The sequence below is a fragment of the Trichogramma pretiosum genome, unplaced genomic scaffold, assembly GCF_000599845.2.
Source record: "Trichogramma pretiosum strain Unisexual culture from Peru unplaced genomic scaffold, Tpre_2.0 scaffold73, whole genome shotgun sequence".
Classification (NCBI taxonomy): domain Eukaryota; kingdom Metazoa; phylum Arthropoda; class Insecta; order Hymenoptera; family Trichogrammatidae; genus Trichogramma; species Trichogramma pretiosum.
In genome coordinates, this window is record NW_019641624.1 from 537,827 (window position 1) to 561,021 (window position 23,195).

Consider the following 23,195-nt stretch of genomic DNA (forward strand, 5'->3'; position numbering starts at 1 on the left):
ACATACAGACCGCAGGCGTGTAGTATGCGTGTGTGCGGGTCGTCGCAACATATGCGCGTGAAAGACTCGCGCGACTTTTAGCAGAAAACGTTTTTAATGTATCGCAGTGCGAGTTCGCGGCGGCCGCCGCTTGACGATAGTAGGCCGAGAGTCGCAGCAGCGCACAGTCGTACGAGTGCGACGAAGACGGGGATCTCTCGCTGACTCTTGTGGTGGGCATGGTGCCGTAGTGGTGGTGCATTATACACACATATATACCGAAAAACGACACATATACCGAACGCGCGTGCTGCTGCTGTGCCAGTCCGACACAGCAAACTGTGTTTGGGAATCTATTTGACGGCTATCGAATTCGTGTTTTTTTTATTTGCGCGCGCCACAGTGTGTGCGTGCTCGTACGAGTTCGGACTCCCTATGCATCAACTGTGCATGGTTACTATCTGTACGTATAGGTAACGCGAGCCTAGAGAAGGATAGAGAGAGAGACGGAGAACGAGAGTGAGTGCAAGATAGAGAAGAGAGAACGTTTCGACGTAAAGGGACAAAAAAAGAGAGAGAGAGATAGAGTGACCGAGAGAGAAGCAAGAAAAAAACAAGCAAAACACAAACAAAACAAAACCATGTCCATTGTCGATCCCATGAATCAGCGACACATTGCGATAAATCACTGCTGCTGATAACGAAAAAAAAAAAAGGTCGATCGCTCCGGATAAACAAACACGAGACGGTGAGTTTATCGCTTTTTATCATCATAATAAATGCGCGCGTGCTGCGTGTGCTGCAGACAGTTTTATTATAACAAGGAGCAGCTATTATATACGTTATTATTTCCCTAGCCTTGTCGACCGCTCCTATTTCGTACGAATATATAGCTTGCGGACGACGTCCTACTTGACAGTTTGATGCTCTTTTGTTTGTTTGTTTTTTTTTATCTCTCTACAATGTGACTTTTGAAAAAAAAAGTGTTATGATGTTTGATGCTAAAAGCTCGCGGGCAATTGTAATTTATGTCTACGTGAATTCGCAGGTCTGCTCGACTGTTTGTGCGGTGTAACAAGAAGTAAAGAAACACAGGAGATTCTCAGGCAATAATGGGTGATCAGCTGAAATTCAACGTCAGACCGAGAGCTCGCCTAGATGCCAAATGGCTCAAGATTGATTTGCAACGATTTCTGTGCCGAGATGGATTGGCCGAACTATGGAACGAAATGATAAGAGACGGCGAGATTGTTGGTGCCTTTAGCAATGGATTGATGAATGCGGCTGGTGTCATTGCCAGAAAGGGTATGTTTTGCTTTGCTCACAATGCGTATCGTTTGCTGACTACCATCGATGCTAACTCGAGTGTATTCCATTATTTTGCAGGAGAAACTGGACACTATTATTGTAATTTAAAAATTTTATCGTGTACCTGTTGTGATGGCATATGCGGTCCTCAAAATGGATGCAATTGTGCATCGTGTAAAAAGTTAGATGACGAAGAGGGACTATCTGTTAATGTTAATGAAACCCCTGTTCCTGCTCAAAATACTATAGACTCTTGGCTGTGGGGCTCGCAACCAAGTAAGTATACTCGTCTGCTCCAGTGTTGACAATTTTTTCATTGTATGTCAAAACTCACGAATGTTGTATCTTTGCAGCCTCAGCTGAGCTGACCTCATGCATCGAAGCATTAATCAAAGAACAAAGAAACCTATGTCACGAAGTAGCAAATAGTACTCTATCAGCGATTAGATTAAGACAGCGCCTAGTTATTGCTCACAGATATTTCACTGCCTTGTCTCGTTACGAGCCACAAGAAATCAAAGAATTGTCCACAGTACCAAAGACATTTGTCAAAACACAAAAAAAGTCAGTTCAAATAGCTTACTTTAACGGCATTGATTTTTTCACAAGTATATAATTTACTTATTTGACCTATTTGATCATTACAGGGTGAAACCTAGCGAAAAAGCAACTGCAGGCCTCGCACGAGTTGGTACGCGTGCTGCATTGAACTTTTCCTTTGCATATCTGAAGAGAGCCTGGAGATCGGGTGAAGACATAGACTTTTGTAGTGAACTATTAGTAGAATCTTTGGAGGCATTACAGTCGTTACCAGAAGCAACGTTGTACGACGAGAACAATGTATCACAAGTATGGCTCGAGGTAGTCGACAGATCAGCCAAATTTTTACGTCAAGTTGTCACAGGGTACGTTAAACTATCTAGTTATATCTCATTTTCACGTTTTAGCACATTTTCTCACTCGGTCGTAAATTATTCCAGCGATGTGGTATCGGGTAGGATATCCTACTGCGCGGTGCCGGTCGCGGACCAGCAGACGGCACTGTGCCTGCTCCTCGAGCTGGCCACGCAACGCGGCACACTGTCGAGCCTGCTCGACTCCGTGATCCTGCTGCTGCAGCTGAGCGAGAAACCGAAGCAGCAGGACAATCGAGTGATGCCGCCGGGCAACACGGCGCCGCTCGTGCCGCTGCTGCTGCGTCTCAGCAAGATCGAGGCGTCGAAGCAGCAGCGACTCAACGTCAACGAGCCGCCGGGCCCGTGCGAGGTCTTTCTGAAACACCTGCGCATACCCGAGGACGAGACCAAGGTCGTGGAGCTGCGCAAGGCGGCGGTCATCATAATGTGCCACCTGAGCAGGCTGGCCCAGCCGCTGCTGCCGCCCATACCGGATCTGCTGAGATCCAAGACGCAGAGCTTCCAGGAGGTGCTGGCCTGGGGCAGCGTGCAGTTCGGCAACGGCAATCCACCCTACTGCTGCGACTCCATCGCCGACATCGGGGTCAGGCAGCTGTACTGCACCGAGCGCGCCCTGCTCATACTCTCCCTGAACGGCAAGGTCTACTCGATGAGCTACGGCTCGGAGACGCAGTATCCCCAGTACGTGTCGGGCTTCAGCGAGGAGATAGTGATGATCGCGGCGCACCCGGACGGCAAGTACCATCTGGCGCTGTCGGCGCGCGGCTACGTCTACTACTGGGGCACGGGCAACGACGCCGCGGGCCGACTCGGCCAGGGCAACGGCTTCTGCCCGGACGAGCCGCTGACCATCGAGGAGCTGGCCGACAAGAACGTCGTGCAGATCGCCTGCGGCAACACGTACTCCGCTGCGGTGACGGACGCCGGCGAGATCTACACCTGGGGCCGGGCGAATTACGGCCGACTGGGCCACGGCAACTTCGAGGACCTGAGCGTGCCTGCCCTCGTGAAGAACATGGAGGGCCAGGTGGTGAAGCACGTCGCCTGCGGCGTCGGCAACTCGGGCACACTCTGCTGCACCCAGGACGGCACCGTGTACTCCTGGGGCGACGGCGACTACAGCAAGCTCGGCCGGGGCGGCAGCGAGGGCCTGCGTCTGCCCAAGGCCGTCGAGACCCTCAAGGGCTACAAGATCGTCAAGGTGTTCCGGGGCGATCAGTTCTCCGCGGCCCTCTCGGACGAGGGCGACATCTTCACCTGGGGCAAGGGCGACAACTATCGGCTCGGCCACGGCGACGAGAAGTACGTGCGCTACCCGATGCTGGTGGTGGCGCTGCGCAAGAAGAGGGTCTGCGACCTGTCCGTAGGCAGCTCGCACGTGCTCGCCCTCACCGAGGACCAGCTGGTCTACGGCTGGGGCCGCAACGACGCCTGCCAGATCGATCCGAGCCTGCCGGTCATCGTTTCGGAGCCCGCGCTCTGCCCGAGCCTCAGCGGCAAGGGCCTCGTCGGCCTGGTGTGTGGACCCACGCAGAGCTTCGCCTGGTCCATGTTCTCGTGGTTCGTCGCGCCCCAGGTGGCCTTCATCGTCGACGTCTGCGAGGAGAGCTTCAAGCTGCTGGACTGCCTGCTGGCTAAGTCGTGCGAGGGCCTGCCGGGCGCGCGTCCCCCCAATCAGGACCGGGAGTGCCTCGTGGTGGCCGCCCTGAATCTGCTGCGGCTGCAGCTGCACGCCATGCTCACCCACAATATGGACGCGAACCAGGTGGGCCTCGGCTACGCCTATCCGCTGCTCAACTCGCTGAAGCAGCGCTGCGTCTCGCTCGCGAGCCTGTCGGGCATCACGGCGACGATACAGGTGGCCGCGCAGGCCGTCCTGCAGACCGGCTGGAGCATACTGCTGCCCACGGCCTACGAGCGCGCCAAAACGCTCTCGGGCTTTTTGCCCAACACCAGCGGCCTCGACGTGGGAGGAGGAGGAGGAGGAGGAGGTGGTTCGCCGTCGAGCGGCAGCAACAGCCGTGGTCAGCAGTTCATGGCCGACCTGCTGGTCTCGAGCCTGATGGCCGACGGTGGCTTGGAGCTGGCCCTCAAGATAGCCATCAAGACGGAGATCTCGGACGGTTCGGACAGCAACAAAGACGCCATGTCGGTGATGATGATCAATCAGGGCCGAGAGAGCGAGGGTCGCTACAACATATCTCTACTGCAGCTAGTCAAACAGTTGATACGTAACGGCACCTACATCACGCAGTCGCAGCTCAAGAACTTGCAGCAGCAACAGCAGCATCAACAGCAACAGCAGCAGCAGCAGCGTCAGCAATTCCATCAACGAAACCAAGACAATCGCCACAACAAGATCAACAGCAACTCGCCGAGTCTGAATCTGCTGCTGCGATTCCAGAGGCTTCTGATCGCCCAGATGGTCGACTGCATCAGGAAGAACGGCAGCGTCAATTCCGAGTCGCAGGACCAGGAGATGCTCGGCGTCGAGTCGCTGCTCAACAAGTTCATCTGTCAGGTCTGCGCGCACGTCAACGAGACCCTGCCCGTGGCCATACAGCTGGCCAGCGCGAGCGTCAAGCACTTCATCGTGGTGGCCTCGGTGCTCAGGAACGACATAGTCAGCCTGCTCTTGCCCGAGCTCGTCATCAGTCTCATACTGCTGCAGGTGACGTATTTTCGTTGACGTACTTACTCGTGTGCGACAAACAAAAAAATTGTATTGCATGATTAACTCGATTTTTGAATCGCCAACAGATCGACTATCCGATGCTACTCGCCAAGATGAACTGGATGGAGGTGCTGTCGCCGATTCTCGACGTTCTCGATCAATTCAATCGTCTGGCGCCGACCATCGAGAAAGACGACGCCGACGATCTGTCCTGGCCCGGTATCATAGCCCCGCAGCACAGCAACAAACTTTTCATACAGGACGAGCCGTCGCTCATACGCTGGGCCGATCTGGTCAATCACAATCGAGACGGCGGCTTCTGGGTCGTCGTCAATAACAGCGTTTACGACGTTCAAGACATATCCGGCTACGACGCCACGTCCATCGTAAGAATTATATTCAATCACGAATACTTTTTTTGAACGTTGGAAAATTTATTAATGTATTTTTTCATTCTACGTTGTTCCCAGGGATGCAATTCGGAGAGCCTGCATCGCTTGATCGGCCGCGAGGCGCGCCACGGCATGACGGACTCGTGCTTCGTCGGCTTCTACTGTCAGCCCGAGCCCGAGAACACGCAGTTCAGCATCGAGGTGACGGACCTGTGCGCGAGCCTGCTCGACACCGAGCGCGCCCTGAGCTTCGTGCTCGGCCTGCACGCCTGCCGGCTGCGCGAGAGCCTGAGCCTGCAGCCGGCCGAGGAGGAGGTCGGCCGCTGGCTCAAGTCCAGCTTCCTCAGCGGTGGCCTGCAGGTGCTCCAGCCGCCCAATCCGTACGAGGAGGAGAAGGGCGAGGCGCGCAGCAACAACTCGACGGCCGCGAACTCGCCCACGGAGGCGCCCCTGGTGCCGGTCTGCTGCGGCGGCGCCAAGGACGAGCCGCAGCGCCTCCTACTGCTCGGCGACGATCGGGCCCTCGCCTTCGTGCAGGCCCTCGCCGAGAGCTACAAGTGCGACAGCCACGTGCAGGCGTTCCTCGCCGTCGTCGATCGCTACTACAAGTCCAACAATCTGCTCTGCAACGCCAACTTCAACGGCGACCATCCGGTGGAGGAGCTCGGCCGCCTCCTGCTGGCCGTGCTGATCAAGCATCTGGCGCTGGGCTGCCAGATACTGGCGCTCGTCGATCAGGAGCTGAGCGACGGCAACGCCAAACTGACCAAGCCCCTGGTGGACGTGGTCAAGGCCGTGTACCAGGCCAAGTGGGACCTCATCAGAACGAGGCAGCAGCAGAATCGCAGCTACAAGGAGGTCTGCACGCCCGTGCAGGAGAAGTGCCGCTTTCTGCTCTACGAGGTCAGATCGGCCACGAGCTACGAGATCAAGGGCCTCAAGGATCTGAAGGTGCTGTACACGGTGCCGCGATTCAAGGCCGCGGTGCAGCGCGTGATGGCCGATTTGAAACTGGCCGACTCGCCGAGCAAACCCGAGGACATCGTCAACGCGTCCATACAGAATGCCAAAGCCAAGAACAGCGGTGTTGTCGGCGGCGTCGTCACTGGCAGTGGCAGCGGTAGCAAGAACATCGACGACTTGGAGGACGAGAAATCCGACGACGCGGAGAGCATCGGCGTCGGCGGAACCGGCTGCGCGACCTCGACCAAACTCAACGACGTCAACGAGGAGGCCAGCAGCGGCGGCGTCGGCGTCGGCGGCGGCGGCAGCAACAGCAGCGTCTTAACGACCTGCATGACCAACGTGCTGCGCCAGCTCACCGACAAGCTGAGGCGCAAGCCCCTGCTGCAGACGCCCTACAGCCTGCTGACGAGCATCATGGAGTTCGTGCTGGCCGAGGAGAGCGGCGGCGACGTCGAGTCGCTGCGACGCGCCATGTACTGTCAAATCCAGCGGGTGAAGATGCGCGAGCAGGGCCTGCAGATGATACAGGAGCTGCTGGAGAAGGATTACCTGATCACCTCGGTCAAGTACTCGCTGCTGAACGGCTGGCTCGGTCTGGTGCACCACGAGCCGCGACACCTGAACAACAAGAGCGTCTCGCACTGCCTCGACGACATACAGTCGGTGACGCCCTACCTGCGGCTCAAGGTGATCCTCGACGAGGCCAAGGTGACCCTGTGGGCCATCAAGACTCTGCGCGCCTACGTCATACAGACCGAGCTGCCGAGCAAGTCCAGCAAGGCCAGCGGCAAGAGCAGCCTGAATCAGGGCACCTACACCTGGCTGAGAAAGCTGCCGAGGGCCCGATTCTTGCTGACGATCTTCGGCATGCTCACGACGCGCCAGGGTGCCAACGAGATCGGCCTGCTCATCAACTCGGGACTCCTGTCGAGCGTACTGACGCTCATGCGTCAAATCGGCCCGACCAAGATCGGCCATCATCATCACGAGAAGAGACGCGACAGTCGATGCAAGGACAGCGGCGGCAGCGGCAGCCGCGTGCCGGCCATCTACGAGGACGCCGTGCACAAGTGTCGACCGCCCTCGGTCACGGTGAGCGGCATGGAGCTCGCGGCCCTCATGAAGATCGGCACGAAGGTCGTGCGAGGCGTCGACTGGAAGTGGGGCGAGCAAGACGGACCGCCGCCCGGCGAGGGCACCGTGATCAACGAGCTCGGCGAGGACGGCTGGATACGCGTCAAGTGGGACAACGGCTCCACCAACTCCTATCGCATGGGCAAGGAGGGCAAGTACGATCTGAAGCTCGCCGAGCCGCCGGCCCCGCTCGAGAGCGACTCGGACAGCGACATGGCGTCGCCGAGCGACACCCAGAGCGCCGCCGCGGCTTTGACCGCCAACGGCGTCTCCGCGGCCAATCATCAATTAGGACACGAGCAGCAGCAGCAGCAGACAACGACGACGACAACGACGACGACGACGATGGCGACGAATCGCGAGGTGCATCCGACGACGTATCTGAAAAATTCGTGCGTCACGCTGCTGCGCGTCATCATGCTGTCGTCGGCCATCGAGGCCGAGCACATCCAGCCGTCGGCCGTCAGGATACTCTCGTCGGTGCTGCGTGGCGTCCTCGTCAACGCCAACAAGTCCGACTCGAGCCTGCAGACGCAGCTGGCCAAGGAGCACGAGGAGACCTGGGCCACGTTCGGCCTGATACGCGTCATATCGAGCTCCGAGGCGCTCTGTCGCGCCCTCTGCACCCCCTGCTGGATCAACTTTCTGCTGAGCGTGGTCGAGGACTCGTCCGAGGGCTTCGCCCGCTTGACCAAGCAGATAATGGCAGTGCGGCTGCTCGGCAACGTGCTGCCCCACTGGCCGCTCAACGAGTCCCAGGCCCTGCTGGACAAGGTCTTCTGTCTGCTCGGCCGCATCGCCTATCTCTGCGAGTCCGGCAACGAGCTGCACTCGAACAAGTGTCGCGTCTCGCTCACCGCGTCGCACGGCTCGACCCTCGCCGAGGAGCTGATCGGCCTGCTGCGCAATCTGCACGCGCTGCCCAACTGGAACTGCGTCATCAATCGGTATCTGCTGCCGAAGCTGCGTATGGCCGCGGATCTGCTCAAGGACCCGGCCAACTTCAACACGCAGCTCAACGAGAACGGCAAGGAGAACATCGCGAGCGTGCAGCAGTCCACGATGGCGGCGCTCATAGTCGTCGGTGGCCTCGACAGTCGGCCGAGAATCGGAGCCACGGTCGAGGTGGACGGCTGCCAAGGCACCATTTGCAAATTCACTCGGCACTGCAAGCTCAGCGTGCAGCTGCACGATTGCAAAGCTCGCAAAAAAGTCAACTTCTCCGAGTTCAAGGTAAGAAGAAATTCGTAACGTCGTACTGTTTTTATAATCGAGATCGCGTTCGTTTCGTTCAATCGATCCCTCGTCGATGTTCCAGATGAAGATCGACAAGTTTCACCTGGACCCGAGCTTGCTGGCGCCGGCGGCCCTCGACACGTGGGCGGCTCTGCTGCTCGGGCAGAACGCGACCGACAAGCGGCCCGGTGGCATGCCCGTGATCGCGGGTTTCGTCAACGCCTCAATTCTGCGCGCCCAGCAGCAGCAGCTCGCCGCCCTGAACGCCAGCAAGAGCCTGATCGAGTCGCAGACCAAGCTGCGCAGCGTGCTCAAGTGCCTGACCACGGACAACGACAAGGATCGTCGCAGCCTGCTGCAGGAGCTGCTCGCCCGCGCCATCAAGCCGCAGCCGCTCAAGCCGATATTCAAGCTGGAGGAGCTGGAGACCGCGGCTCTGGTGGTCAGCCAGTATCTCGCCTCGGAGCTGAGACACTCGCCCATTCACTGTTCGGGTGAAGAGATCTTTTTTTTATCATTTAGATCATCGACTCCGTAAAGCTCGCGCTCGTAACTAATTTTAATTTCGATTTTCATCGCAGGTATCGACGGATCCGAGCCCGTGACTCCGTGCTCGGAGGCGTCGGCCCCGTTCCCGAGCGCGGTCCAGCAGCATCATCGTCGGCCGATTCGCACGCCTCGAGGCCGCGCCGCCGCCGCCGCCGAGAGCAGCAGCGGCAGCAACAAGTCCATCGTGACGACGGCCAGCGCGCATCTGCTCAGCCAGGTGACGGAGATGGGCTTCGATCGGCGCACCGTCGAGTTTGCCATCAAGCAGCTGAGCGCCGTCGACGTGGTCACCGGCAGCGGCGTCGGCAGCCTGAAGCCCGAGACGGTGGTGGCCTGGCTGCTCGAGAACGCCGACATCAATCTGAGCGACGACGACAGCTCGACCAGCGTCGAGGACGCGCGCGATTCCGACAATTCCATCAGCGAGGATAACGAGGACGACGCGATGATGCTGCCCGAGGCCAGTGGTGGCGCTGGTGGTGGTGCTTGCAGCGGTAGCAGCGGCACGGGTGGAGGAGCAGGCGGCGCCAGCTCCGCGCCCGGCCCGAGCGGAAGCTCGTCGTCCCAGCCGTCCTACATGAAGAGATCGGATTTCTTGTCGCTGGACGAGTACGCCAACTACGTGAAGGTCAACATCAAGGAGGGCATGCTGGTGAGATGCTGCAAGACCTACGAGGAGGTCGAGTACGGCGACGTCGGCCAGGCCGTGAAGATAGACGTGGAGGGCCTGCACGATCTGAACGTGCAGGTGGCCTGGCAGCACAAGGGCGGCACCTACTGGGTCAGATTCATACACATCGAGCTGCTGGGCAATCCGCCGTCGCTGCCGCTGCCACCCGCGCTCAAGGTCGGCGACAAGGTGCGCGTCAAGCGCTCCGTCGCCGTGCCCAAGTACAAGTGGGGCTCGGTCAATCATCAGAGCGTCGGCGTCATCACCTCGATCATGAACAACGACAAGGACGTGCTCTGCGACTTTCCGCAGCAGGTGAACTGGACGGGCTGCGCCAGCGAGATGGAGCGCGTGCCGTCCTGCCATCACTCGGTCTCGTGCAACTCGTGCGGCGTCTCGCCCATCTCGGGGCCGCGCTTCAAGTGCAAGCCCTGCGACAATTACAATCTCTGCGAGAACTGCTTCTACACGAAGCGCGCCCATCGCCACGGCTTCAATCGCATCCCGGAGCCGGGCTCGGCGGCCGTCTACGCGGGCAAGCCGGGCCGCTATCATCGCCAGGACCTGCTCGAGCCGTCCCTCATCTACGACTGGTCCAAGTGCATACGCACGCTGTCCGTGTCGACGAACGAGCGCTCCGCCACCCATCTCGTCGACGGCATGGGCACCTACTGGCAGAGCTGCGGCCCCAAGGGCTCGCACTGGATACGCCTGGAGATGCATCCGGGCATACACATACACACGCTCAAGCTCAGCGTCAATCCCAAGGACAGCAATTACATGCCCGCGCTCATCGACATCAACGTGGGCCGCACCTTCGACTCCATGTGCCGGCTGTCGAGCGTCAACGTCGAGGAGCAGGCCTCGACCATACTGCTGCTCCAGGATCTGCAGTTCTATCACGCCTGCATCGAGATCAAGATCAAGCAGTGCCGCAACGAGGGCATCGACTGCCGCATACACGGACTGAAGATCGTCGGCTACAAGAAGCCCAGCGACAATCAGCTGGCCACGTCGATATCGTTTCTGGCCAGCGACTGGGAGGTCGTGCAGGAGCAGATATCGACGCCGCGAGCGAGCGACCAGCAGATGGCGGCCGTCTTCGTCTGGGGCCTCAACGACAAGGATCAACTGGGCGGACTGAAAGGCAGCAAGATCAAATTTCCCGTTTACAGCGAGGTCCTGTCCAAGCTCAAGCCCATACACATCGCCGGTGAGTCTAACGAAAACGAAATAACAACATCGTCGCTTCACGACCGCGTGAAACAATAATTTTTGTCCTTTTTTACGCGCACAGGTGGCAGTAAAACTCTCTTCGTGGTGAGTCAGGAGGGCAAGCTCTACGCTTGCGGCGAAGGCACGAACGGCCGACTCGGCCTCGGCGACAACAACAACGTCAACGAGCCCAAGCCCATACCGTTCCTTAGCCAGTACGTCATCAAGAAGGTGGCGGTGCACTCGGGCGGCAAGCACGCGCTCGCTCTGACGCAGGACGGCAAGGTGTTCTCGTGGGGCGAGGGCGAGGACGGCAAGCTTGGCCACGGCAACAAGACGTCGATCGACAAGCCGCGCCTGATCGAGGCGCTCAAGTCGAAGCGCGTGCGCGACATCGCCTGCGGCAGCGGACACTCCGCGGCCATCACCAGCAACGGCGAGCTCTACACCTGGGGCCTGGGCGAGTACGGCCGGCTCGGCCACGGCGACACCACGACCCACCTGAAGCCCAAGCTCGTCGAGGCCCTCGTCGGCCAGAACATCGTGCAGGTGGCCTGCGGCAGTCGCGACGCCCAGACCATGGCGCTGACGGGCGACGGCGCCGTCTTCTCCTGGGGCGACGGCGACTTCGGCAAGCTCGGCCGCGGCGGCAGCGACGGCTGCTACACGCCCAAGCAGGTCGACCGGCTCAACGGCATCGGCGTCACGCAGATCGAGTGCGGCGCCCAGTTCTCGCTGGCCCTCACCAAGTACGGCGAGGTCTGGACCTGGGGCAAGGGCGACTACTTTCGGCTCGGCCACGGCAACGACCAGCACGTGCGCCGGCCGCTCATCGTCGAGGGCCTGCGCGGCAAGAAGGTCGTGCACGTGGCCGTGGGCGCGCTCCACTGCCTCGCCGTGACGTCGGACGGCGAGGTCTACGCCTGGGGCGACAACGATCACGGCCAGCAGGGCAACGGCACCACCACCGTCAATCGCAAGCCCTCGCTCGTGCACAATCTCGAGGACGCCAAAGTCAATCGGGTGGCTTGCGGCTCGAGCCACAGCATCGCCTGGGTGCTCACGGACCAGCCCAGCCTCGGCAATCAGGAGCCCGTGGAATTTCCCACGGCCAAAGATCCATTGGGCCAGGCTCTGCTTCATTTCGCCCAGAGCAGCGAGGCCGGCAGCAGCAGCAACAGCAGCAGCAGCAGCACCGTCACCAGCAGCGGTGCTGGCGTTGGGGCTAGCGCGACCGCGACCGCCACGATGACGACGACGAGCGGTACGGGCGCGAGCGCGGGTCACTCCGCCAACGGTAAAGCCGCGAGCAGAACTTCGTTGGCGCACATAATACTGTCGCTGGAGAGCAACGTGGCCAAGCAGCAAGCTCTGCAGCATGTGCTCAACGCGCTGCAAATCATGCAAGCTCGTACGGCAGTCGTCACCGCTCTGCAGAGCCACATAACGCACAGTTGCAGCAACGGCAGTAGCAACAGATCTTCGCCGATGAGACCAACCGCCGATGGTAATTTTGAATGCTCTTTTTCGTACAAAAATGTGGAAAAAACGAATAATCTTTCTCTCTCTCTTTCTCAATTTCAGATAAATTGAGCTCGAGCATGGAGCAAGCCTCGTCGCGATGGATGAGCAACGACGTCATCAGCGAGATAGCCCAGGGCGGCGGAGAGTCCTTGGCCAACGTATCCGAGGCTGCGGCCGTGACGAGTCCCCAAGCTACACCCGAGAGCGACAACGAATTTCCCATAACGTCGAGCTTTCCGAACTCCAACTCGAGATCGGCGAGCATATCGTCGCGAGCCTCGAGGATGTCCACGAGCAGCGCGATGAGCGTCATAGCCGCCACCTTTACGTCGAACGCGCAGGTGGTCGGCGAGGGCTCCACGAATTCCGATCACGATCTCGACGAGTTCACATCTCAGGTAAAACATTGCGGCATTGTTACGAATTCGCGACATCGGTCGATCGGGGCGATCGTCAATGACTTTTATGTTCTTTTCGGCAGTTAACCGAGGAGGACGCGCGCATGCTGATGGATCTGCTGAAGTTGGCCGTGGCGAATCGCGTCTGCGACGGAGCCCGAGAAACCATCTCGTCGGTACTGATGGCACTGGGCAAGTCGAACGCGTCCATCGGCAACACGCTGCTCGAGCTGTGCGTCACCGAGCTCGAGGACACGGTGGCCAACTCCAACTGCTCGAACAAGGGCCCCCAGGCGATCGTCCAGGAGACGCCACATCCGTACATCGACGACACGACGCTGCAGGGCTACGTGAAGATACCGGGCGCCGAGGCGCTGCGAGTCGAGTTCGATCGGCAGTGCTCGACCGAGCGCAAGCACGATCCGCTCACGATCATGGACGGCAACAATCAGGTGGTGGCGGTGCGCTCGGGCCGCGACTGGAACGAGTGGTCGACGGACGTTCGCGTCGAGGGCGACGAGCTGCGCTGGCGCTTCACCGCCGACGGCTCGGTGAACGGCTGGGGCTGGCGCTTCACCGTCTACTCGACCTACGGCAATCTCAGTCCCCAGGAGTCGGGCTCCGACCGCGCCGTGCTCTCGTCCACGTCGATCGCCCTGGCCGAGTGCCTGCTGGACAACAATCTGCCCATGATGCTGAGCCTCGATCGGGGAATAGTGCAGAGACTGGCCAGCGCTCTGTCCCAGTGCAGCCAGCTGAACAATCTGAGCGCCCGCCAGCGCGTCTGGGCCCTGAAGAAGCTCCAGCTGATCGTCCAGTGTCACTCCGTGAAGCCGCAAGTGACGCTCACCAGTTTGCTGGGTTCGTTGCCGCAGATTCTGCTGAGGCAGTACGAATACGAGGATCCAGCCGTGAGGGGCGGCAAGCAGCTCATGCACAGCGATTTCTTCAAAACACTCGTCTCGCTCGCTTGCGATCTGGAATTAGGTAAATATACGATCATTTTCGCTGTCGATGCGAAATCGCATGAATAATCCGATATGCATATGGCGTTTTGACCCAACGCAGACACGATGCCGTACTGCGCCGAGATCCACAAGTGGTCGTGGTTCCGACGTTACTGCCTGTCCGCGCGAGTCGCCAACTCCCTCATCAATCGAACACCCCTGCCGGCGGCCTTCTGCGTCGAGGTGTCGAAGCGCATCAGCGAAATGGTCTCGGACGACGTGGAGAACGTGGTCAGAGAGCACGAGAATCACGCGCTCTTCAAGCAGGAGCACGACGAGACCCTTCTGCAGTGGTTCACGCGACGACCCGACGATTGGACCCTGTCCTGGGACGGCTGCGGCGCCATCTACGGCTGGGGTCACAACCACCGAGGCCAGCTGGGCGGTCTGGAGGGTGCCAAGGTCAAATTGCCCCTGCCCTGCGATAGCCTGTCGGCGCTGAGGCCCGTCCAGTTGGCCGGCGGCGAGCAGACCCTGTTCGCCGTGACGGCCGATGGCAAAGTCTATGCCACTGGTGAGTGTGTGCATATATACTTTTATTCGCGATACGGCTTTGGGGAAAACTTGCCTTAATTCGCGCGAATTTTTTTGCCCCACCCAGGTTACGGAGCACTAGGTAGACTCGGTATCGGCGGTGTCGAATCCGCGATGGTGCCCACTCTACTCGAGTCGATTCAGCACGTCTACATCAAGAAGGTCGCGGTGAACTCCGGCGGCAAGCACTGCCTCGCTCTGAGCAGCGAGGGCCACGTTTATTCCTGGGGCGAGGGCGAGGACGGCAAGCTCGGCCACGGCAACCGACTCACGTACGATCGGCCCAAGCTCATCGAGTCGCTGCTCGGCACCGAGATCGTCGACATAGCCTGTGGTGGGCATCACAGCGCCGCCATATCCAGCGCCGGCTGGCTTTTCACTTGGGGCAAAGGTACGTGTTTTTTTGTTATTGTAACGAGCCCCCGAGATGGATCTTGTGATTTTTAACGCGGCTTGGGGCTTGGGGGACACTCGCAGGTCGTTACGGGCGACTGGGTCACGGGGACAGCGACGATCAGGTGAAGCCCACGATCGTCACCGCTCTGCAAGGCTACAAGGTCATCGACGTGGCCTGCGGCAGCGGCGACGCGCAAACCCTCTGCGTGACCGACGACGACAACGTCTGGAGCTGGGGCGACGGCGACTACGGCAAACTCGGCCGCGGCGGCAGCGACGGCTGCAAAGTGCCCATGAAGATCGAATCGCTCGCCGGATTGGGCGTGGTCAAGGTCGAGTGCGGCAGCCAATTTTCCGTGGCGCTCACGCGATCCGGAGCCGTCTACACCTGGTAAGAAGATTTCGTTTGAATTCGTATAGCTTTGATCACGACCGATATCGATTCTCTTCCGCAGGGGCAAAGGCGATTATTACCGCTTGGGCCACGGCACCGACGATCACGTGCGCCGCCCGAGAAAGGTCAACGCCCTGCAGGGACTGAAAATCGTGTCGATCGCCACGGGCTCGTTGCACTGCGTGGCGTGCTCCGACCAGGGCGAGGTCTACACCTGGGGCGACAACGACGAGGGCCAACTGGGCGACGGCACGACGAGGGCCCAGCAGAGTCCCAGGCTCGTGCTCGCGCTCCAGGGCAAGAACACCACGAGGGTGTCGTGCGGCAGCGCTCACACGCTGGCCTGGAGCACGACCAAGGCGCCCCACAGCCTGCCCGCGTCCGCGCCCATGGAGTACGACGCCGTGAAGGATCTTCCGTTTTCCGCGCTCTACAACAGGCTCATACTGCTGCATCACTTCGCGGAGCTGCTGTGTCCCACGCTGGCCATGTTCCCGACGACGGGCCAGCTGGCTCTGCACAAACTGGCGCCCATGCTGGTTTACAGTATCAAAGAGGCGACGTTCAGAAAAGTCGTACAGTCGACCATGGTCAGAGACAGACAGCACGGACCGATCATCGAACTCAGTAGATTGCAAGTTAAGAAGAGTCGAGGAAAGGGCGGTTACGCTGGCCCGGATGGAATGAAATCTGTATTCGGACAGATGGTCGCGAAAATGTCGCTACTCACTCCAGAAGTTCTCTTCCTGCCACATCGAGTGTGGAAAGTCAAATTTGTTGGTAAGATCAATCAAAGATTTAAAAAAGATTTAGATTATATCAGTAGAAATTAGCTGAAACGTCGAATTGAAAACGAATGCATAAACTCGCGTGTCCGCAGGTGAGAGCGTGGACGATTGCGGCGGTGGCTACAGCGAGAGCATAGCCGAGATGTGCGACGAGCTGCAAAACGGCTCGTTGCCTCTGTTGATAGCGACTCCGAACGGCCGCGACGACAACGGCACGAATCGCGACTGCTTCATTCTCAATCCCGCGGCGAAGTCGCCGCTGCACATGCAGATGTTCCAGTTCCTCGGCATACTGATGGGCGTGGCCATACGCACGGGCAGCCCGTTGAGTCTGAATCTGGCCGAGCCCGTGTGGAAGCAATTGGCGGGTGTGCAGCTGACTCCCGCCGATCTGACGGAGGTCGATCGAGTTTACGTTCCGGGGCTGTTGTACATCAGGGACATGGATCCGCAGGAGAAAAACTTCCAAAATTTGGAGATGCATTTCTCGACACCCTCGGCCGCTGGATACGACGTTCCCTTATCCACCAAGTAATTTTCATTCCATTACTTATGCGTACGGGTTGAACTTCAAAATTTTAAAAATCAATTTCTCATTTTGTTAAACAGATACCGAAAAATAACACCGGAAAATAGAAACGAATACGTCAGGCTGGCTTTGAATTATCGTCTTCACGAGTTCGACGCACAGGTAGCTGCGGTGCGCGACGGCATGTCCAAAGTCATTCCCGTTCCGCTGCTCACCTTGTTCAGTGGTAGCGAGCTCGAGACGATGGTGTGCGGCAGTCCTGACATACCGATTGAGATGCTGAAGTCCGTTGCTACTTACAAAAGTTTGTGTTCAAAAATTATTCATTATTGTTGCTTGTCATTAAGTATTGGTCCAATTCTGACTTCTTTATGTTGCAGGCATTGAACCAACGTCTCCGATAGTTCAATGGTTCTGGGAAGTGATGGAAGAGTTCACCAATCAGGAGCGATCGTTATTTTTAAGATTCGTTTGGGGCCGAACGCGTTTGCCTCGAACCATCAACGATTTTCGCGGTCGAGATTTTGTCCTCCAGGTAATCATTAACTGATATTCCTCCGATTTTTTAAAACCATCGAAACGCTGTAGCTCATAAAACTCTGTCTTCCAAAAACAGGTAATGGACAAGTACAATCCAGCCGACGCATTTTTACCCGAGAGCTACACGTGCTTCTTCTTGCTGAAATTACCACGCTACTCCTGCAAGAGCATACTGCGAAAAAAACTGAAATATGCCATACATTTCTGCAAAAGCATCGACAACGACGATTACGCGCGAGTTCAGGCAGAGGCGACCTCGGAAATCGACGACACAGAGAGCCTCATGAGCGAGGAGCACACGTCGCTGTAGTTTAATCAATCCAGGCGACAAAGGTGATGGAATTTCGCGTGGATTTAAATTAATAGAAGCAAAATCGAGACACGAAATTCTAAAAAAGAAAAACTTACCAAAAAATAGAAAAATACCGACTAGACTAACTACTTTACGAATAGACTCATAACGTAGCACAAATGATGGAGAAATACGTAGCGATTTGTGCGTATAAAAAAGAAAAGAAAGAGAATGGCAATTATTTTAATCCGATAATTCGTGCGATTTGTGATTATCAGATTATCAGAGACGAAAGAAACGTTATTTTGTGCGACGCATAAACTAAAATGCGTCTAACACGAGGCTTGGAAGCGTCATTTGTCGATCTTTCGTAAGCCGCTTTGTGATATATATTCTTTTAAAAAGAGCTACATACAAATATTAATTACTATTTTGTACGATAACTTCTATTCCTCTAAGCGCTATTAACATATTATTTAAGAATTACGTTCGGTTAATCATTGAGAATGTTGGGTTAACGAGCTTCGATATTTCATGAGCTTTGTGAAATTTATATGGATTACATTGAATATTATATTAATTACGAATGGCTGTGTGAATGGGAATCTGAGAAAATAAGAATTATGTCTGAGTAATGTCTTGTAATAAATGACATTTACACCAAACCAAAATATTGTTCAGTTTGATCTTTCATATGATGATGATAATGATGCACTAGTGCTCTACTTTTTTACTTTTGAAATGTTTTTATTATCTTTAATCATTCAGATCTGTATTGTATTTTCTATTTAGTTTGTAAAAACTTTGTTTACATCGTCAATTCACAAATCAAAGATAAATGTTATAAATAAATAAATAAATTTACTGAAAATAAATCGTCATTGTAATTAATTCGTTGGTTTTATCATTGAATTCAAAATGTTACTAATCGAGGCTAAATCTCCCAAGTTGCCAAAAAAATAAATGATATAAATCGTCGTTCGTAAATGATTCATCGATGATTATTTCACTGCGCCCGATTGGCAGCCGAAAGCGCGTCAACCCAGTGTCCATCACCATCGTCCATCGATATCTGGAAGCCGTTGGTCCTTCCAATCCCTGATCAAGGGATAAAGTTGACGGAAAAAATTGCTATTACTTAGCATATTGCAGACTACTATTTTTATTATTGCTCCTACGTTGAATTGATTATTTTTAATCGTTACTGATTTAAACGACGCTCACTGTAACACACGACGAGGAAGAGGCAGAATTAAATCAATTCTCGCTTTCGTTCGTTCATTGCGATTAATTTTATGAGCGGTCGAAGTCGGTAATATTATATTACTCACTATGCCCAAGACTGCAAAAAAAAAGAAAATTTCGGCGAAGTACACCGGGTTTCTTCTTTTCTTTTTTCGCAGTGAAGGTTTGTACATGATTTTTCATACCAGTGACTCGAAATTTATATTTCCCATAGTTTTGATTTGTTTCTCAATGATCTATGTACATTTTTAATTCGTCCGTCTATACTTAACAATGACGACTTGAATTTTTTTTATTGGATATCATGCATAATTTGAGAATTTCGGTACCAGTGGCCCGAAAGTAACTTTTTTTAATCATTTGGTGTGAAGAATAATTTACCGTCCATCTCGAAAAAAGAAAGCCTCCGAGCACTTGTTTATTAGCATTGGCTTCGGTTTGGCCACTAATTACATGTACCCTGGGACTTTTCTGTTTTTTCGCGGTCTAAGGCAGTAATGTGCTATGCATAACTCGACACTTGATAATCTTTTCAAATGCAATCGAAAAAGGTACTTCTGATGAAAATTTTCCTGTTGATTACTAGTATCGAGGTTGAAAATCGATCTGGAACGGGCATAACTCATAAAATATTGACAATTTCACATTGTTTTATTGCATTATTAAAAGTTAAAATTCGTTTATTTCAAGGCTTTAAAAATTATTTATTTGTACAAAATGTCACGGACAAAAAGTTACTCATTGGTCAAAAAAATTTGCTTCTTCTATAAGAAAGCCCTGTACTTTTTTTTGCAAGTAAAAGTCATAATTTTTTTAAAAAAATTTTTCGTCAAATTTTTTATAGATATTATTCAGATATAAATTTTTTGGGGAGCCAAGTCCTTGGTAGGTAATCCATTATACTTTTATAGAGTAATCTGAAAAATTTGAGTAGAAACGTCTGCCATGAATCCTTTTGACGGGGATAAATTTTTTCGTCTGTCCACTTGTACAAATCCAGTAGGTCTTCGTAACTCATTTTTTCGGCAACGAGGCGACAAGGGACATAAGGTAGATTCAATGCGCAATAATCAGACATAAAGAGATCCGCTGCGAACAGTTCCAACTGCGGTCTTATGAAGAGGTTCGCCAAGTGCCTTTTCGCCGCGATGTTCAACCACGTACACAAAAGATCGTCCATCGGCGGTAGTTGACGTATATTCGTATTTTTCAAAATCGAGTAGCCCTTGCCGTAATTCATCTGACAAATCTGATAGAGCGAGACGTCGTCGGTTAACATAATGTTCTCGATTTTCGAAACATCCCTCCTCATTTTATCAAGAACATTATTGGGAATCTCATCCCGCACGTTCTCATCGAACCAATTATCTGCCATCGTCCCTCTCAATCTGTTGCTCTGGTTGAGCAAAAAATCCGTCGTCTCCTGTTTCATATAAAAGCCGACGCGACTGTGAGCGAATAAAGTTACCAAAATAACGATGCCGTTAAGTAAGTCTCGAGAGTTCCCTGAAAGAAAAATTTATTATCTTTTGCTATGAAAGGTTATTAACTATCAAAAACTTTCATAAGCTACTATTAGCTTTTATTAATTTATATAAACATTCAGATTTGAGACTCTAATAAAAGTTAATAAAAGTTCATAGAAGTTATGAAAAGTTTATAAAAGTTTATAAAAGTTTATAAATGTATATAAATGTTTATAGTACTTCTTCAACCAAATTCAATAAAATTTGATAAAATTTACAGAAGTTACAAATTTCTTTTTTTTTTTTTTTTTTATTAATTAACTCTTAAAAAATTGTTTGACGCTTCTTTTGGCACACATATCCTTCAAAAAAATCTCAATCTAAACGAGAATATAGAAAAAGCAGTTTTTCTATAAAACGTGTGCTCTTTATTCCAATTGATGACTATTTCAGTCTTATCATAAAATTACGGAGCAAAAATAGAAAAATTTAATGAATTAATCTCAACCTCATCTCGATATTTTTCTCCGTTTGAAAGATATAATGGTTCTCTACCCACAAATTTAATGCCATATACACATGCACACATCGTACATACAGTTATTTGTTAAGAAATCTAAATATGAAAAGCATATTATCGTACAATGTCTGGTTCAAAAGTTCATTATAATTTTTTCAAAATTTGAAACTACTTAGAAAGATCTATATACTTTTATTATCTTTTATAAACATGGAATAATTTTTATGAACAGATCATAACTTTTTTATATATGAAAAAAACTTTAAAATGTTACTAAAACTTGTCTCAAATCTAAATGTTTATATTTATATAAAATTGTATTAATTTTTATAGAAGAAACGAATTTCGTTAGGGACTTACCATCGGTATTACCGATCAAGTGGTCCGTGTCGTTTCCTCGCACTGTCATCCAGCATTTGATCATCCTGAATCTTGTGTTCAAGCTCATTTCGTAGCCAGCCGACTTCAATAAATCCATCATCTCGATGATGTTCAGAGTGAGCGGATAATTTTTCAATTCGGTCGATGTGAATTCTGCGCCGAACATTTTATCCTCATTCAAATTGTCAAGACTCGCGCCGTGTTTCAAAAGCGACTCGACAAGCTGCACATCGAAACGAGAGACCGCCAAATCCAAAGGACTATTACCATGACTATTTCGTGCTTCGATGTTGGCTCCATATTTAATGAGCAATTGAAGTATTTTATCAAATGGTTTTCTCTTATCGCAGCGTGTGACGCCGTTGGTGCAGTGGCATAGACACAGCCTCGCGAGTGCGTGAAGAGGTGTCGACTTCTCCACGTCCCGTTTGTTTGGATCGGCCCCGTTTATCAATAAAATCTCTACTATTTCCTCGTGTCTGTACTGAGCTGCGATATGCAACGCTGAATACTTGTACGAGTCGCGATTGACGTCCACGCCTTGGCTCAAGAGTAGATTCACTGCTGTCGCGTTGCCCGACATGCAGGCCGCGTGTAAGTACGTGTAGCCATGCTTGTCACGGTAATTTTTGCATGGATTTTCTAAGAAATATTTCATGACTTTTAGGGTCTTTGATTTAGCGTCCAAGGCATCATTTATTCCATATATTACCTCGGCCAAATAATGAACAGCGGACTTTCCGTCCAGACACGCGACCTCGTGTATGTCGAGTCCGCTCGCCTCGATCAGTTTTACCATTTTCGAGCTGCGTTGTTCCAAGGCATATCTGAAGAAATATATTTTATCTTCGACATTGGGAAATAGATTTTCACAGTTCATCAAAGCTATTAAGACTCTTTTGATTAATTCGTTTTCTTCCGACCTGGACCAATCTCGCAGCATTTTACAAAATTTATTGTGTCTATTGTCAGAGTTTTTCAACTCTGATAGACGAGACAAGTATTCGTTGTTATCGGTCAAGTCCATTTTGAATTAAACTTTTGATAAAATTAACTTTCGCGACGACTAATTTCGAGTTTGACACTGAATACTGTACAATGTTTACTAAAAACCTCAAGCACGTGCTAGGCGTCACTACACTGCACTACAGAACTAAAGAAGTTGGACGCGTATAGAGGCATGACCGAACCGTGCATGTGTACGTGAATAAAATTTTTTTTGTCTTCGAGAGTCTCTAATATGTCAAAAAAAAAACTGTAACGTAGGCTTCTTCATCTGTGTGCCTATAGGCGCTGCGCAGCTGCATCGTGCTGGTAACGAGATGCATTGGAAATTAACATGTGGCACAAAATCTGTTACGTAGAAGAACTTTCTAATTTGAAATTCAATGTGAAATTTTGATGACTATGAAAATGATGAAAGTGAAGATGATACAGCTATTTCCGGGTTGCAGCGCATGAAAAATCGTATGCAGGCTTAAGCTGTGAAAGAAGAAATGTGCTAGAGCAGTTGTATTCTATTTCGAAGTCAGTAATCAGGGTGGTGTTATTATATTACTGCTCTACACGGCGAAAAAAATTGTCCCAGGGCACGCGTAATAAAATCGGCAAAGCCAAGTGAACTGAGGCTTCCTTTTTTCTTGGCTCAGGCCTGTTTAAGATTTGTATTATCCAATGGCATGGACATTGCATTTACCGCTTTGCACAGTGTCGAGAGAGAATAGTCCTTGTCGGGTCGGTAGCGTGAAAAAATCTACCAAGGTAAATCTTTTATTATGTTAGGCCTTATCAAACAAAATTTCAAAACTGAGAACACTTCGGTACCCTTTCCAAATTTTTTCCACCATCATCGGAGCTGAAAAAAGTATCAAACGCTCATTCAAATTCATAACAAATTTAAGTTAGAACGGGTTTAAATTTGGAAGGCAACGCATAAACCGATGAATTGATAAATTAATTGTAAACAATATGATCATTAACGAATTGAACATCGTCCCTCGATACACTGACCATGATTATAGTGAAAACAAATTAGTGTGAATATTGCCTCTCCCGACGAAACAAGCCTCAATACCAGAACATAAACTTTAATCATTTAATTTCTATAGCATCAAATAGAAGGATCTAACGTTTATTTTAGT

General features: G+C 52.6%; 1 protein-coding gene across 1 annotated transcript; it reads left to right on the plus strand.

Moving 5' to 3' along the window:
• The first annotated feature begins 133 nt into the window (after window positions 1–133).
• Window positions 134–18,317, plus strand: LOC106655573 (E3 ubiquitin-protein ligase HERC2). Its single transcript, XM_023459034.1, has 21 exons — window positions 134–727; window positions 1,028–1,284; window positions 1,366–1,563; window positions 1,641–1,851; window positions 1,935–2,192; window positions 2,268–4,875; window positions 4,965–5,264; window positions 5,349–8,603; window positions 8,689–9,100; window positions 9,188–11,038; window positions 11,123–12,547; window positions 12,625–12,962; window positions 13,046–13,949; window positions 14,031–14,483; window positions 14,571–14,894; window positions 14,981–15,290; window positions 15,355–16,073; window positions 16,174–16,612; window positions 16,691–16,914; window positions 16,991–17,145; window positions 17,227–18,317. The coding sequence occupies exons 2-21, from the start codon at window positions 1,092–1,094 to the stop codon at window positions 17,458–17,460; spliced, it is 14,811 nt and encodes a 4,936-aa protein (XP_023314802.1). The 5' UTR covers window positions 134–727; window positions 1,028–1,091; the 3' UTR covers window positions 17,461–18,317.
• Window positions 18,318–23,195: the final 4,878 nt, after the last annotated feature.